General features: G+C 43.9%; 2 protein-coding genes across 2 annotated transcripts in view; one reads left to right on the forward strand and one right to left on the reverse strand.

The window, feature by feature from the left end:
• Positions 1-3,094, reverse strand: part of LOC130158249 (collagen alpha-1(I) chain-like) — a 77,469-nt gene extending 74,375 nt beyond the window's left edge. The window contains exons 1-2 of the mRNA XM_056358848.1: positions 3,090-3,094; positions 1,817-2,949 (exon numbers count right to left, since the gene is read on the reverse strand). Coding sequence (XP_056214823.1) covers positions 1,983-2,949; positions 3,090-3,094 — 972 coding nt within the window. The 3' untranslated portion in view covers positions 1,817-1,982. The remainder of the gene's footprint in view (positions 1-1,816; positions 2,950-3,089) is intronic.
• On the forward strand, positions 3,021-13,365 carry RAP2B (RAP2B, member of RAS oncogene family). The gene has a single exon (XM_056358951.1). It carries the CDS (start codon positions 3,433-3,435, stop codon positions 3,982-3,984), a length of 552 nt encoding a protein of 183 aa, XP_056214926.1. The 5' UTR covers positions 3,021-3,432; the 3' UTR covers positions 3,985-13,365.
• The last annotated feature ends 2,149 nt before the right edge of the window (positions 13,366-15,514 follow it).

Below are 15,514 nucleotides of genomic sequence, written 5' to 3' on the forward strand. Positions count from 1 at the left end.
CTTCTCCATAACCAAATTTATGCTTTTCAAATTATTTTTGACATTTTTAAGATAGTATCAAATAATTTTGAAATTGTTTTTAAAACATACTTGATCATTTTGAAAATCAAATACATACAGCCAGCTTTCTGATAATTATATTCTGCCTGGATTCTGCTGCATTGCAATGCTTCATGTTGCCCAAACAGAGCTTGTTTCAGGACAATTTTCATTTATTCCTGAGAGAATCTAAACTACAGTACTGATCATGAAGTACAACAACCCAATATAATGTGTGCTCAAAAATTACATGCTGCACACTCCTGTGATTTATTTAATTTAAATGTCTAAAACCTTAGCTGGGCATTTTCAGCCTTTCAACTCACACATCCCCTTAGCAGTCTGTAGCCGTGCACAGACTTGCTTCTTTTAGTTACTTCCCACAGACTCCTTGCTATTATTTCACAGACTCCAAATTCCTAAAAGCAGCACTGCAGACTAACTAATTGCCTAGAGCTGGCTGATAACAAGAGAGATTAAATTAATGTATGTAGTAGAGGACTGAGACTTCAGAAATAATACTCCACACTTAACAGGCTGAAGATCATTTGTTACTTTGAACAGGATACATTTCCTTCTTCAGAAATAGCAGCAATTAATAGCATAATGTAAAATGAAAAAAATAGAGAGTAATTTTATTCTGTCACTGGGGAAAAAAAACCAACAACCACCCACAACACAATTCAACAGCAAATTTGGATTAAATAGAATGCATTTAAACCAACATTACAGTTGTCTGATCTTTGCAAAATCCACTACTGCCATGTCAGGGGAAAGTGCAATAGAAGTAATTTACCTGTGGGCTTGCTATAGAGGTGGTGAAGGCAAGCAAATCCACATTGTACCCAAAACCTTAGAGTAACGTAAGCAAAGTGTGTCAGCAGAACAAGAAAATTAAATATTTTTGCAGTGATACCGTAGCCTTTCAACCATTTTTTATAGCTGTTTTTAAAGATAACTTTGCAAGCACTTGCTGCCTGATGACCGTTTTTGGCTGGCTTACATGAAGGCAAGAGTGCGCTGTCAGCGGGTGATGTGCTAGCTCTGCCTCTGGAGTGCTTCTAGAAGGGGGAACCAGAGGGACAGCCAGCTGAGCAACAGGAAGAGGTGGGGAAAGGACTTGGAAGCCTCATAGTGAGCTTGGTTATTTTGTTTCCCAGCCCAACATCTATGCATGTCTATGCACGAGTTGAGCAGTCATTGAGAGGCAACTCATTCGCAGAACAGGAGGTTGGAAGTACTCCTAGGGGTGAGTTTTTTCACTTTTTCAAAGAACTATAGTACTGCACTGGAAAAAAGACATCCTACAAGTTTGCCACAAGTTAAGAGTAATGTGGTTAGCAGGCAGAGTCTAGAACAGAGATACAGTCAAGGCCCAGCTCCCAGGATTCAATATAAGATAAAATATCTGATCGATCTCCAGACTGATCTGTGCAGCACCCTGAAGGAGCTCAGGCTCAGCCTGCAGCTGACAAAGTTTGCAGGTGAGCGAGAAGACTGTGCACCTGGGAGAAACCGGGTGGAGGCCTGGCAGACCAACATCCCACCTCGGGACTCTCAACAGCAGCAAGGCATGACTTATATTTACAAGGTGAATACAGCGAGTGCCGGGTTTCAGACACACAACGTATTTAAGGAAGTTGTTTAAACAGTTGCCCACTCCACAGCAGGGCTGCTGGAATGCAACTTTTGTGTTCCTCAGGAGAGGCTTCATTTGCAAAGAGTTACACAAGCAATAGCAGAGGGGTTTAGTTTAAGCTCCTGAAGACAGGATCACCAGAGAACCCATGGAGATGCAGTACTCACCAGATGGCCACAGGGATGCAGTACAGCTAGATGCAGCAAAGCGAAGCCTTCACCAGGAATTCTAGCAAAAATAATTTAAGTGGAATTTAGTCTCTGCGAGAACTGTTCAGGGATTAACAGAACGTTGCTTATGAAACTTATTTCAAATCCTTTTGCCTTCGTCTACCATAGCCTGTTTCCTCAAGTATTGCGTTTAAATTGGGTTTCTGAACTAGGTGTTGTAGAAAGGACCTAAATGCCACAACTACTTGAATAAACACTGAGGATTGTAAAAAACTGAGTAAGATATAAACCAAAGGCCAGAGTGTGCCGAAATAACTAAAGGTATTTTCTTGAAAGGAATGTCTGATTGATAGAAAGTCCAAGGAACGACTTCTACAAACAGTGGCAAGTAGCCAGTCCCCGTGACTCCAGCCCCACCAGGCCACACTCCCGTGCGGGGCCACCAAATGCAAACAGCAGCAGCAGCTCGCAATTACCACGTCTTCAGCCTGAGGGAGCGGCCGGTCCCGACTGCAGGCGGACAGGGACGACACCGAAGCTGGTGCAACCCGAGAGAGGCTCCTCAGGAGCCGCCATGGCCACGGCCGCCCAGCTCGGGGGCTGCTCTGGCCGGGGCGGGCGGCAGAGAGACCAGCCAGCTCCTGAGGAGCCCCGGTGGGTGAAGGGGCCTCCCCCACTGGGGCCGGTGCACCCCGGCGGGGAGCGGGCACCTTCGGCCCCCGGAGCCAGCCGGGCAGAGGGGCTGGGGAGCCGCGGGGGGTGCTCGGGGGGCCCAGCGCGGCCCGGCCGTTCCGTACGGGGTGCGAGGAGCTGCGGCAGCGGCTCCCCTTGGGGGCATGAGGGCGGGCGGTCGCCGAACAGCAGGAGGCATGGCAGCTGCCCCAGCACAGGCTGCGAGGGGTGCCTTGTCCCCTGGCGAGGGCCGATAGGGCGGGAGGACCAGCAGCGAGGAGATAACCGGGCCCTCCACCGATAAGGGGGCAGGGGGCTGCCGCTCCCGCCGCCCTTGTCCCGTTTGCGCGCCGCGGCAGCGCGGCTACCTGTGGGGGGAAACCCGCTGCCTGGAGGAGGCCCGGGGGGGGGGGAAGGGGAACCCACTGCCTGAGGCGAGCGGCGCCGGGGTCTAACGGGCGGGGCGGGGCGCTGCGCGCGCGGCTGCCCGCCGCCGGGGAGCCAATGGGGGCGGCCGGCGGCGGGGCCGGAGCCAATGGGCCGGGGCGGGCCGCGGCGGGCCGCAGGGCGCCATGGGCCGCGGCAGCGCCGTCCCGCCGCCGGGCCGGGGCCGGTAGCGGCAGCGCCGCGCTCGCCTTTCTCCTCCTCTTCCGCCTCCTCTTCCTCCTTCTCCTCCCTCGGCGGCGGCCACCGCCTCCCCGCGCAGCCGCCGCCGCGCAGGACCCAGTGCCCGCCCCTGGGGCGCGGCGCTGCCCGGCGCCGGGGCCGGCACGGCACGGCTCCGTGAGGCGCGGCCGCCCCTTCCCCGCGCCCCTCCTTCCCCCCTCTCCTCCCCTCTCTCCGCCCGCCGTGAGGGCGGGAGGGAAGCGGTAGCCCCGAGCGGGAGGCGAGGGAGGCGGCGCGCTGGGAGCCATGCGGGAGTACAAGGTGGTGGTGCTGGGCTCGGGCGGCGTGGGCAAGTCCGCCCTCACCGTCCAGTTCGTGACGGGCTCCTTCATCGAGAAGTATGACCCCACCATCGAGGACTTCTACCGCAAGGAGATCGAGGTGGACTCCTCGCCGTCGGTGCTGGAGATCCTGGACACGGCGGGCACCGAGCAGTTCGCCTCCATGCGGGACCTCTACATCAAGAACGGGCAGGGCTTCATCCTGGTCTACAGCCTGGTGAACCAGCAGAGCTTCCAGGACATCAAGCCCATGCGGGACCAGATCATCCGGGTGAAGAGGTACGAGAGGGTGCCCATGATCCTGGTGGGCAACAAGGTGGACCTGGAGGGCGAGCGGGAGGTCTCCTTCGGGGAGGGCAAAGCCCTGGCTGAGGAGTGGAGCTGCCCCTTCATGGAGACCTCGGCCAAAAACAAAGCCTCGGTGGACGAGCTCTTCGCGGAGATCGTCAGGCAGATGAACTACGCCTCGCAGCCCAACGGGGACGAGCAGTGCTGCTCCTCCTGCGCCATCCTCTGAGGGCGGCGGCGGGCCGGGGCTCGGCGGGGACACGGCGGGAGCCGCTCCGCGTCCCGGCCGGCGCGAGCCGCGGGGCGGGCGCTGCCCCGGGCAGCCGCCAGAGACACTCACACACACAAAAGACAAGAATCGTAAAAAGAAAAAAAAAATCGTGTTGGAAATGTGGCTTTTTTCGGCATGTACGTTTCGTCCAGTGTTGGTCGTTGCATATTTCCTGTCAGTGTCTGCCGCGGGCCGCTGCCGGGCAGGCACGGCGGGGAAAGCCTGCCCGAGGAGCGGCCCCTGCCCGCCGGAGGAGCCCAGCGCGGCGCCCTGCCCGCTCCGCTCCGCGCCCGCTGCGCCCGACCCCGCTGCTCCCGGGCCCGCAGCGCCCCGCGCCCAGCCCCGGGATCTCTATGCAAAGTGGGGCGGCTGCGCCAGGGCGCCCGGCCCGGAGAATTGCACATCGGAACTGGGACTTTAACTTAAAACACTGATGCCAATACAGTGTGGGGTGCCAGAAAGTGTCTGCTGATGATTCGTGAAATAATTTTCTATTTTGTTTACCTGCTGTATCGGATGGGAGTTTGCAGGAGAGTGGTAGCGTGTTGTTTTTTTCCTGTTTTGGTTTTTTTGTTTTTGTTTTGTTTTTGTTTTGTTTCTGTGTTTTTTTTTTTTTAAATCAGCTGTGAAAATGTTACAGATCTGCACAATTTTTTAGGTGTGCGTGCCTGTGTGATTTCGGTTTTATTTTAACTTTTCTTCAGCGGGTGGGAGCGGTGGTGTTTTTGTTCCGAGGGTTTTTTTCTTTAGGTTGGCAATAACTGATTTTGATGACTAGCTCTAAAGTGCAAAGACTTCCTATATGTGATGCAGGGCCAACAGCAACCCTGTGTCTATAGAGTGCCTTCAAAACTCAGCTGTTCCAGCCGGTGCCAACCTGTGAAAGCTCCACAGAATCCCATTATCTACTACTCCAAAAACTACTTAACAGTTTCCTTGCAGTAATCATTCCGAACAAGCCAGGACAAAAGGGCCTATTGTTAGTGGAATTTATTTCTTATTTCCATCTGAGCCTTTTAACTGTTATTTCCATGTCTTGCAAGTTCGGGTTTCATTTACTTCAAATTTACAAGAATTTAGCCTTTTGGGATTTTGGGGGGGGGGGGGGCGCTTTTTTTTTTTTTTTTTTTCTTCTTTTTTCCTTTGATTTTGTTGTGGGATGTACCTCCAGCCAGCAAAGAAGGAAGTTTTACCGTTGTGATGTACCAAGAAAATCCTAACAACTGTCATTTTAATTCCAGACATGCATTTAAGAGATGTCTATCCATTTTAAGAATTTTAATACAAATGCTGTTTTTTAGAAAACAACTTTGTGCGCTTTTATGTATTACATGAAACACTAACTTTCACATAGGCTGTTGATCCTGATGTATAGTATATCTTAATAGAAGTGAAAGGCAGGGGGAGGGGGGCTCAATTTAGCTAAGGACAGTGTTTAAAAAAAAAAAAGAAAAAGCAAACCACGAGATTTCTATTTTATCTAATATTTAGTCACTTTTAATACAGTTTTTCATTTGTGTTTAGGTCCTGATGCTATGTGATGCCAGCATGTGAGTGGAACGCTGTATTCAGTAGGTAGCTTAGGAAGGTAGTGTGTCTTCAATGCAAAAGGCCTTGTAAGATTAGGCCAATCTGTGAGATTCCTTACTGGGAACAGCATGGTTTATTGGGGTAAAATTCTAAAGATCGGTTATTTATAAAATTTAAGATTTTAATCTCATTGCATTGTAACTCTTCAAAATTATGCACCAGGGCATTATTTCAATTCTGGTTTGCAGGGGCATTGGGGTGGGAGGACACCTGTACCTTCTGTCATTTGGAGCTTCTAAAGAGTTTGTTTACCTTTCTTAGCCCCTTCTTTAAAGATTAGCACACAAATCCTGTAACATTTTTTTCCTTTTTCTCCCCCCCCCCCCCCCATCCTATCCCATGCCAAGAAGACTAGAAATTATTTTACAACGTGAAAACAATAATTGAACAATGATGCATAAACGGGTTTTTTAATCAGGCACTGAAAACTAACTGCCATGATTCCTACTGTGAATGTGATCATTTCTGGTTTTAAGTAGGAAAAAATTCTGCTTCAGCAAACAGTGTTTAGTATTAGTTTAATTCTATGTACTGAAATCCCAGTGATTTAGATGAAAATTATAAACTTGTGATTTAGTTGAAAATTGAATACTTTAGCAACATCCGGTATCTACTAAAAGTCTGGAAAAGATTATATACCTAAGTATTGAATGTATCTCTTCTTCTGAGCTGACATGTATCCTTCTGATACAATCAGTCAGGTTGTATCAGACTGATACAATCGCAGTTAAAAACAAAGAGGGTTGGAGAAGGCAACCGGAGTGATGGTCCCTCAACTTCTCCTTGAGGCCTTCATATAACAAGACAAATTGATCCAACCCCTCATTTTTAAATAGAAACTGAAAACCCCTTTGCAGCTGATCTTCCAGAAATTTCTAAAAATTAGTTAGAATCCAGCTCCTCAAGGACTTGCATGTTAAATGGGCAGAGGAATAATGCTTATTAATAGTAGGGCTTTCTTTTAACAAAAATACTGCATTGAAAACTAAGAGAGCTTGACTGCTGCAATGTCTGCAGTTTAAAAACACTTCATGTCTGAAGTTTTTAAAAAAATAATGCCATAAATTTACATCTCAGCTATTCCTATGGTTCAATTTTGCCTTAAATTCACTGGGATTATATATTTTTTAGCACCCAACAGGCCTTGCTCTAGGTCAGTTTATTGACAGGAACTCATTGTGCTTAATAAAAGCAGGTATTTATTCTGTTCTGCCCAACAGATAGCAGATTCTTCATGTTTTCTAATGCCTCCTGTTTCCCTCCTGCCTGTGTTGTGATTGAGGAATAATGCAAAAATGGGTGTTCGTAGCACACGGCGGCACATAAAAGTCCAGTATTTCTCAGCCTAGCAGAGCAGCTGAAGGCAGCCTGGTACGTTCTGGATTATGCTGGGGTTTTTTGTAGATACATTCTAGTTCTTGCCAAAAAAGTGTGTTCGGTGAAACAGTGAAGCATTTCAGAAACCATAGCATGGGTCTAATCAAGAGGTTTGAATGTATTTAGATGTTCGGTGTTCTCTATGACTCTGTGAGGACCGTACAAAAAGTAGAGCTCAGTAGTCTGATCTTGCAAATACTCTGAAGTGTTTTGGTGCTTGTTAAACATAGGCCTTGTCTATAAAGTAGAAAAAAGTCATACTGCACTTTAACTTGACCGAGTAATGAAAGCTATATTAGCTTCTACACTTGAGGAAAATGTTGTATCAATATAAAGGTACTCTCTTATTCCTTTTCCCTGTGGGAATATGTTATACCCTTATCAATACAAAGGTGGTATATATCTCTTTTCACAGTCAGAACTGCAAATATTTAATTGATTTGGAAGAAAAATTACATTCCCAGCCAAAATACTTCCTGACAGTGCAGAAATTGTGTAAACAAGGCCTTAGTTTAAGGCTGGTCTTATGGCCACATATTTTGCTGTACATGATGATTGTATTTTTAAAAATCCAAGCTTGTTCTATTGCAAGAAGGCGTGTCTTTGAAATCCTTGTCTCTGTGATTGTAATCGTGCAGTATTCTCGACCTCATTTTCAATACAAGTGTGGTTCTTATCAACACGATGCCCAGGCTTTATTGATGCTTACGGTTCTGGAGATGATGTTGAATTCTGTGGCTGTGGGATTCCTGACAGTTCTGCTTCTCTCAAAAGAATGTATGGCAAGTTTTTTATTTAAAAAATGCAAAGAGCATTTTAAATAAAGGGCAGCTGGCTCTTTATGACTTCTTCATTGGGATGCACATTGCATGCAGGTGTTGCTCAGTATCAGATTTCCTCGAGGAGTGACAGAATGCAGAAATTTCCATGTTCTTTAAGAATTTTGTACAAAAATGAGTGGCACGCATATTCTCCCATTCAGATGAATGGACAGCTTCCATGACTGTAAATGGAAAATGGTTGGAGCTCTACTGCTGTTAGAAGCTCTCTTACTCTCCAGGTTTGTATAGCAGGCAACCCAGACGCTGCTCTTTGTGGACCTTCACTGCATCTATGGAAACTACTGTTTGGAGTGCCCATTTACATTCTGGTGAGATTTGAGACTTGATGTAGAAGCAAATATGTGCATGAGCTCTGTTTGAAGGTGGAATAGTTTTAAATAATGATCATAGCTTGTGGCTTACTCCTGCAGTGTTTATAGCCTCATACAAAGTGTGTACGTCAAAAATATTCTCTTTCCTGTCATATTGTTATAGTGTGGTGTTCCAGAACCTTGTTTTTGTAGGAATCCAGCACTGCCCAACTTCTAAAACTTTTTATTTGGGGCTGACAATCTTTGGTAAAGTTGTGTATAGCAAATGAGAGTGATTGGATAGCAGAATTTTAGTTCAAACACCTAAAGATATTCGAGTTATGAGAAATGGAGTGGAAGTGTATTGCTGGAGCTGGGTGCATTGAGTTTGGGTTTTTGTTGGTTTTCAGTTTTAATTTGAGTAGACCACGGGTTTTGTAGTCTGTAATCGAGAATCTCAGTGTATTTCCCAAGTAAGAGTCAGTGTGTGTGTGTGTGTATTCTGACTTCATTGAGGTTGGAATCAAAATTCTTGCCCTTGCCACAGGTGATATCAACCTCTGTGATCTCAATTCTGCGTGTAGTCAGTATCACGCTGAAGAAAACTCCCAATGAAACCTGAACTCATTGACCAATAATGGGCTAGAGCAGGGAGATTTACGTGCAGAAAGCTTAAGAACAGCTATTAAAATTTCCCTATAGCTATTTTAAACTTTTTTGAGGGTATGACTGCTCTAATATGCATCAGGTCCTGCTTTACTACTGTTGATGCTAGAGCATAGCAATTCAGTAGATGGCATTGTGCATAGCATAAAGAAAATACTGTATCTAAATACTTAATCTGCAATATCTTAACAAGTCTTAGATCCTACATAAAACACTGTAAAATTAGAAGTTGGTTAACCAGAACTTTTAAGTTGTTCAAATAAGTCTTAAAGTATTGGAAGCAGCTGCTCTGTAATGACTTTATTTTATTTTGGCAGTCTCTGGGTGTTTTGGAGGTTTGGGCAAGGAGGAAGCTTTGATGAAGAATCCAGAGCTTTACTTTGGTAATTCTCAACAGAGATACATTTGTAGGACAATGGTGTCTGATATGTAACTTCAGCTTTAATGGCTTAAAACAAATTTGTTTCTAAAAGCTCTTTAAGAGAACATTAGAAAAAGTGCATATTTAATAGATGTGATGTGCAGGTAACAGACAGATCCCAGATGTTTCTCCTCTGCCTGATTGACTGCAATTGTGCAAGAAGTGCTGTAGCAACTAGACCAATCAGAACGACATTGCTAATTTTTTTGCCTGTTGATACAGTCTTCTTATCCTGCTGTATTACGGTGCTAGGATGAAATGAGATGTTTGAGCTTGGTTTGATGGATGGTTGTAAATTGACTTTCTGCGTGAAAAACTAACCTGAAATGGAAGTTGGGTTTTGTTTTTTCTTTGAATTACGTATTGAAAAAGATAGAGGTCAGCATTTGTGTCAGTATTTCCTTACTAGTTTCTCATTTATGGGTGTATTAATCTAAAGCTTTGTTTCTGCAGCATTACTACTGTTAACCCAATTTAAACAATTAGGATGAATACTTAAAAATTCAGGTTAGAGGTAGAGTTCCAAGTAGGGTAGTAAGTGCTGAGCTTACAATTGGATATTTGCGTTTGCTCTGTTATTAATAGCCAAGATATTCGGGTGTAGAGCCTGATGTGAGTATCTGAATAGAAGTTTTGTTTTAGCTGTTATAAGTGGTCCACCTAAAAGTGTTCCTGAGAAACACGAATCTTGATGCCCTTGTGATAGCATTTGTTCTGAGAGTTGAGAACAGATGCAAGAATAAGATGCATTATTTACTGTTGAATTAAAACTTGAGTTGTATCATTTTCCTGTCTTGCCAAGAGGTTGCAAAACTGGTAGTGTTCCTTCCAGCTGTGGTGTTTGCATTCCTGAGGTGGGGAAGCAGCATGCTTTCCTGATGGGAGAGATCATTTAAGTTCCTTACCATCTTGCAGCCTCTAAATAGTTCACTGCATCTGTGATAGAGTTAGAAATTAAAAGGAGGGAGCAAGATGTTTCTGACTTGCAGATCTGTATCAAGGGTGTCTAGATCCAGGGGTGTCTAGATCAGTCCTCTACCAAAGCCCTGCTTCTGGTTTCCAGCTTCAGCACTGATTCAGCATGTTTCCACCAAATATCCAAAGCTTTCTACACCTCAGTTTCTCCAAGTCTGTATTTTGTTGAAATGTCCATTTCAATGCAGATGAACTGATTTTGCATGGGCGTTTGGCTCTGGCATTGCAGCCACAAATGCAGTAAAGGAAGATGATCGGGAGAGGGGGATTGAGGACACAAGAAATACGCAGAAAGGATACTATCACTTAGAAGAGTGTGTGACTTTTTTTCCTCTAAGACAGACCTAATTATTGGAAGCAAGTCTTTGAGTATTAGGTAACTAGCAGAAGTCTTGATTTAACCAAGCCTTATGCTTAAATTGAAAAAGATACTTAAAAGTCCTTTGAGCTGGAGGCATGGTACTTGAATGATTGCAGAGAATTATCTTTGCAGTTTTTCATTGACCTTGGTTTGTTTAAATATTCTAAGGTTTATTATTTTGATAGTTATCACTAGATAGAGGATGTGTTTAAGTACAATTTAATATTTGTATTAGTTAAATGTCTCCATGTTGTAGGGATTGATAGACACAGAAAGTATGAAGTGATGGTCTGTTTACTTACTGAAGGCCTTGCCAGAGATAAAGAATTAAAAGATCCAGGCTTCTGTTTTCAGAAATATGATGATGCACATAAGAATGCTTAATGTAACTTTCTAAATTTATGGATGACTTGTCAGAAATTGCTCAGAATAACAGACACCCTTTTCGACAGGAGATGACTGTCCCTTCTCTTCACTGCTGCTTGACTAGCCATGCTATTGCAGTATTTTTTTTTTTCTCACTATAGTGTGAAAAACCGTGATCTTTCTGCTGCCATGGGTGTTTGTCAGACACGGGCTGACTTCATGACTTCATTGCTTGCTTGGAGCTCTGGCATTCTTCCTCTTGTAGGTTGCGTGGGGGAGGAGGGAGCACAGATGATGCAGTGATGATGAAGTGGTCGCTTATCGAAACCCTGGGATGGGAAGCTGGCTCACATCTAAACATTTGAGAGTGTGTGCATCGTTGAAGTTATACTTGAAACCGTGCATTCATACAATACATGCAACTCCTTGCTCTGCAGTGTTAGGTGTTTGTTGTAGGTTTGCTCTGGGAAAGCACTAACAAAGAACTGTTTCCTGCAAGGTGAACTGAGATCTTGCAGTGTACTCCTGTGGCTCCTGTATAGCTGGCATCCAGCAGGCTTGGAGGAAAACAGTTTGGCATTTTGAGGAAGAAGTATGCATATGCGTTGTAGCCACTCTTGCTTGTCCAGAAAGGTAGTTTGAAAGATAGGTCTTCTGCAGATATCCTGAAAATACTTTCTGTAGATGTGTTTCTTAAGAAATGCATAATGTGACTCCTGTTTAAGTTCCTCTGCTGGATCATAGTTTTTTCCCCTCGCACACCACCCCTAACAGAGCGATGAGGTCTGCTTGTTCAGAGTCTTGTGGGTGAACAGAAACTGAATGCATGTTCAGTATTTTCCATATCTGTAATAAAAGTAAGTTTGGGGCATTAGTGTACATCCACATCCATGACATTTAGTGTATTAAACAATGCACCTTCCCCACATTTTTATGAGAAAGAAAGAAGCAATCAAGAAGTAGCAGTGCAGGGCTAATAACATACTGGCTAGGTAGGGCAGGAATCTGTGATGGAGGACTGTCTTTTGGGTTTGTGGTGTGGGACTAGAAGCAGGACACACATCGCCAGGTTTTCTAAACACCAGATGTGATTTCTGTGGAAGGTTAGGAATTGGGATGTCTTGCTGGAGGCAGGGGGAGTTTGGGAGAAAATGGGTTGAATTTTTCAGATTCAGAAAAGAAATATAAAGTATAAAAAAGCATAATTCTGTGTACGTCATGGATTGAATTTATTCCACCCCCTCCCCCCCCCTTTATGATGCTAAGCAGATTTGAAAGTGCAAAGAAAGTTTGCGCAATGACTGTTATCCACCAAGGATGATGTTGATGATCTGAGTTTATACTGAGTTTCATAACTTCCCTACACCACTAATCACCAAAATCTCTTGTAAACTGTGTGGAACTTTTTATAATGATGGTTACAATGTGACTCAAGGTAGTTGGGAGCCATATGTATTTAAGAGTGAGATTAGTGATAATTTTATTCCTTGAATGAGCTACAGTAATATTACATACCTCAGTTTAGTATTGGGAGTTTGCTGCCAAGTTTATTTGATGATTAACAAAGTTAAGATGAAAGTGTGCTAATGAAGTACTTGAATAATTAAGTTTCTAATGTTTGAGATCTTAATTTCTCTTTTTTGAACATTCCGCCGTGTTCCAGATTGGCTGGCTGTTTTCTGCTGTGTTTCTTTTTTCAAATGTTATGTTTGCTTTCGTGTGGGTTTTGCTTTCTCTTTGTTTGTCAGATCTTTCGGGTTTTCCTTTAATTAAAGATAAAAAGAGAGGGGAGATTCACATTTGAGTTGCTGTGTAGCACAAACTGCCTAGATTCCAGAAATACAGGCCATGCACTCCATGTATTTTTGCAATAAAATTAAGTTTAAGGAGAACACTGTATATTTAAAGTATTTCTAAGGCCTGGACTCTCAAAAGAGTAACAGCTTGAAAAAGCTTATTTACCGAAGAACTAGGTCAGCCTGGGAGTGAGTTAGAGTGTTCACAGGTACTTAGATATTTATTCACTTACAGTATTACTATACTTCAACCTCTGTAGCAAGAGTGAAAGTTACAGATTTCTGAGCATAAGTATTTATGCACATGTACTGTATCTGGTATGCACAGTTTGGGAAACATCCACATTTTTCTGCCCTTAGCATAAAAATAATTAATTGGATGCCTGCACTCACTGAATATCAGACCAGGAGTGTAGAAACTTAGGTACGTATTTATCTAGCCAATTACAAGCGCCTAAAAAGAGTTTTCTTGATTCCTTTCAAGCATTTTTGACCTGGTACAAACTAATTTTCAGCACAGCTAAACCAGAAAATCACTGTGGTTATTAAACGTGTGGAGCCTTTTGCCAGATGTGGGGACAGCAACCTGTTGAACTTGTCTGAATTGTTAGTGGTCAGTGCTGTTTGTGAATAAAACTGCTAGCCTTGTGTTTTACCTCTGTATTTCTTGTGATAAGGAAATGGAAACCAAACCTGTCTGGACTAAAATACTGAGAGTTCAAGGGCAGATATTCTTGGATCTTTTACAGATCTTGCGATAGATTGGAATTGCTCAATGTGCATCTGGTCGCAGCTTGTTTCAGGTGTTTGTAAGACGCTGACTTCCTTTATCATCGCTCAGGGGCTTTCAGCACTTAGGATAGTTAACAGAAATTAATTGATGGGTAACTGGAGTTCTTTGGCAGGTATGTTTGTGCATACTAATATGAAGACATAAATTGTATTATTCCAGGATGTAAACAAACTCTAAACAAATGTGTCTGGTATCCAAATTGGCTACAACAGAATTTTTAATATAACTTAATAACTGAAGTTTTATTTGTGTACTGACTTACACTGTAATGAATCTGAACTTGACTTGTTCTCTGATTCTATGAATGTATTTATGCTGAGTTCCCTGTTCTTTTGTAACCCTACTGAAATCAGAGCCTTATTTAAGCAAACAGGAGCAGAATTTAACCCCAGTCTGCATTTTACATGTTTTGCATGCACCTAGTAGTGTGATCTTTGTCCTTTTTAAAAAGTTGTCCTTTAATTTTTTTTTAAAAAAAGCCTTCCCCCATGCCTTTAACTGGATTTTCAGATGTCTAAAATGTAAACCTTCCTCCCCTGCCCCACCCCCTTGTATGGGTGTTTCTTATTGTGAAGCGATACTGGGTTTATGTAAATTGTCAATGCCATCTTGAAATGGCAATAAGACTATATATTTTTTATTATTATTTCAGATAGTAGTTCCCATTCTATCAGAAGTTTATAGTGTGTTGCTTTTTAGTATCAGTAAGGTTTGTTCATACTCATAATTCACAGCCGTTAGACAACCTTTTATCCTTGTAGTGATATCCAGTTGATCTGATGTGCAGGGGAGCACAGATACTGCAGGCTGGCTGTCCGGGAAGCTGGGACACTTACAGTGTAAGACCTCTCCTAGGTCTAGTTTGCATTAAATGGCATTTTTCTTGTGAAAATGACAGAACACTTTTCTGTATGCTCCCAAAAGGGGGTTGAGACAGGCTTACAGACACAATGGTTTATTTGCGTGGCTGATGGCATATGTCAACTATAATGGTAAAAGTTCCTTGTAGTGACAATTTGAAGAAGAAGAAAAAGAGAAAAGAAAAAAAGGGGGGTGGGGGGGCGGGGGGGTGGGGGAGGAAAGCAGAGATAAGGTAGAAAACTTGTGCTGGTGGCCAGCCAGGAAGAGAAGCACCTTGGGTTCCTTTCAGATATGGGTCCTACTGTGGGTGTGCTTTCCAGGACTCACTCAGACTCAGCAGGTTGCTCCTGTTTCTGATGCTCCCTGTGCTGGCTGGAGCACGCCTTGGTCAGCTGCAGGGGCTCTCTGCTGCCTGGGTGCTGAGCTTCGTACATGCTGGTTATTTGGTGATGTGTGGTGGCTGTGTAAATGATCACTGTCTACTGGGTAATGACTCTACAGTAATTCACCAGGCACATGAAAGACCAGGAGTGTCTGCTGCCTTATTTTTTAGAGTTTTGTACCCTGAACTGGTTGCATTGTAATGCCTTATGGTGTCCTGTGGGATGAGCAGCATTGCAGCTGGAGCAATCCTGGTGAATGTCCCCAATATCTCAGAGTGACTATTGAGGTTGCATCCCAAGCGCTCTTCTCTGCAGCTGCTCCATGCTGTATCAACAGAGCATAAGTTAGTTGAAGGCATCGCTTTTTTTTTTTTTTTTTTAAATTTTACAGCAGATGCCAAGAGCTACATAAGCCCCTGAACTATGTCAGAACTGGAGGGAGAACAAAGGTGCCCTGAGCTTGCCTTTCCCTCCTGCCCTTCTGCCTTTTCTGCATTCACAAACAGATAAACTTTGTGAGCCTTGGAGTCTGTGGGTCACTGCAGGGGTGGGTGGCCCACATATATGAAAACATACATATTCTACAATTAAAAAAAAAAAAGGTGCAGTTCAGTGCATCAGGAAGCAAGACTTCTGTGTTGCTTTGGCATAAATACTATACTGTAGAAACTTTGTAAAGAGAAGTATTGGTTCCTTTGCGTGGCCCCACCCTCCACTCTTTGAAGAAAAATGGAAATATTTCTCTCTCAGATCCAAAGGTTAGATGT

The sequence above is a fragment of the Falco biarmicus genome, chromosome 13, assembly GCF_023638135.1.
Source record: "Falco biarmicus isolate bFalBia1 chromosome 13, bFalBia1.pri, whole genome shotgun sequence".
NCBI lineage: Eukaryota > Metazoa > Chordata > Aves > Falconiformes > Falconidae > Falco > Falco biarmicus.

Coding starts and splice junctions, on each gene's coding strand:
- RAP2B (XM_056358951.1), top strand. CDS start 3,433: ATGCGGGAGTACAAGGTGGTGGTGCTGGGCTCGGGCGGCGTGGGCAAG.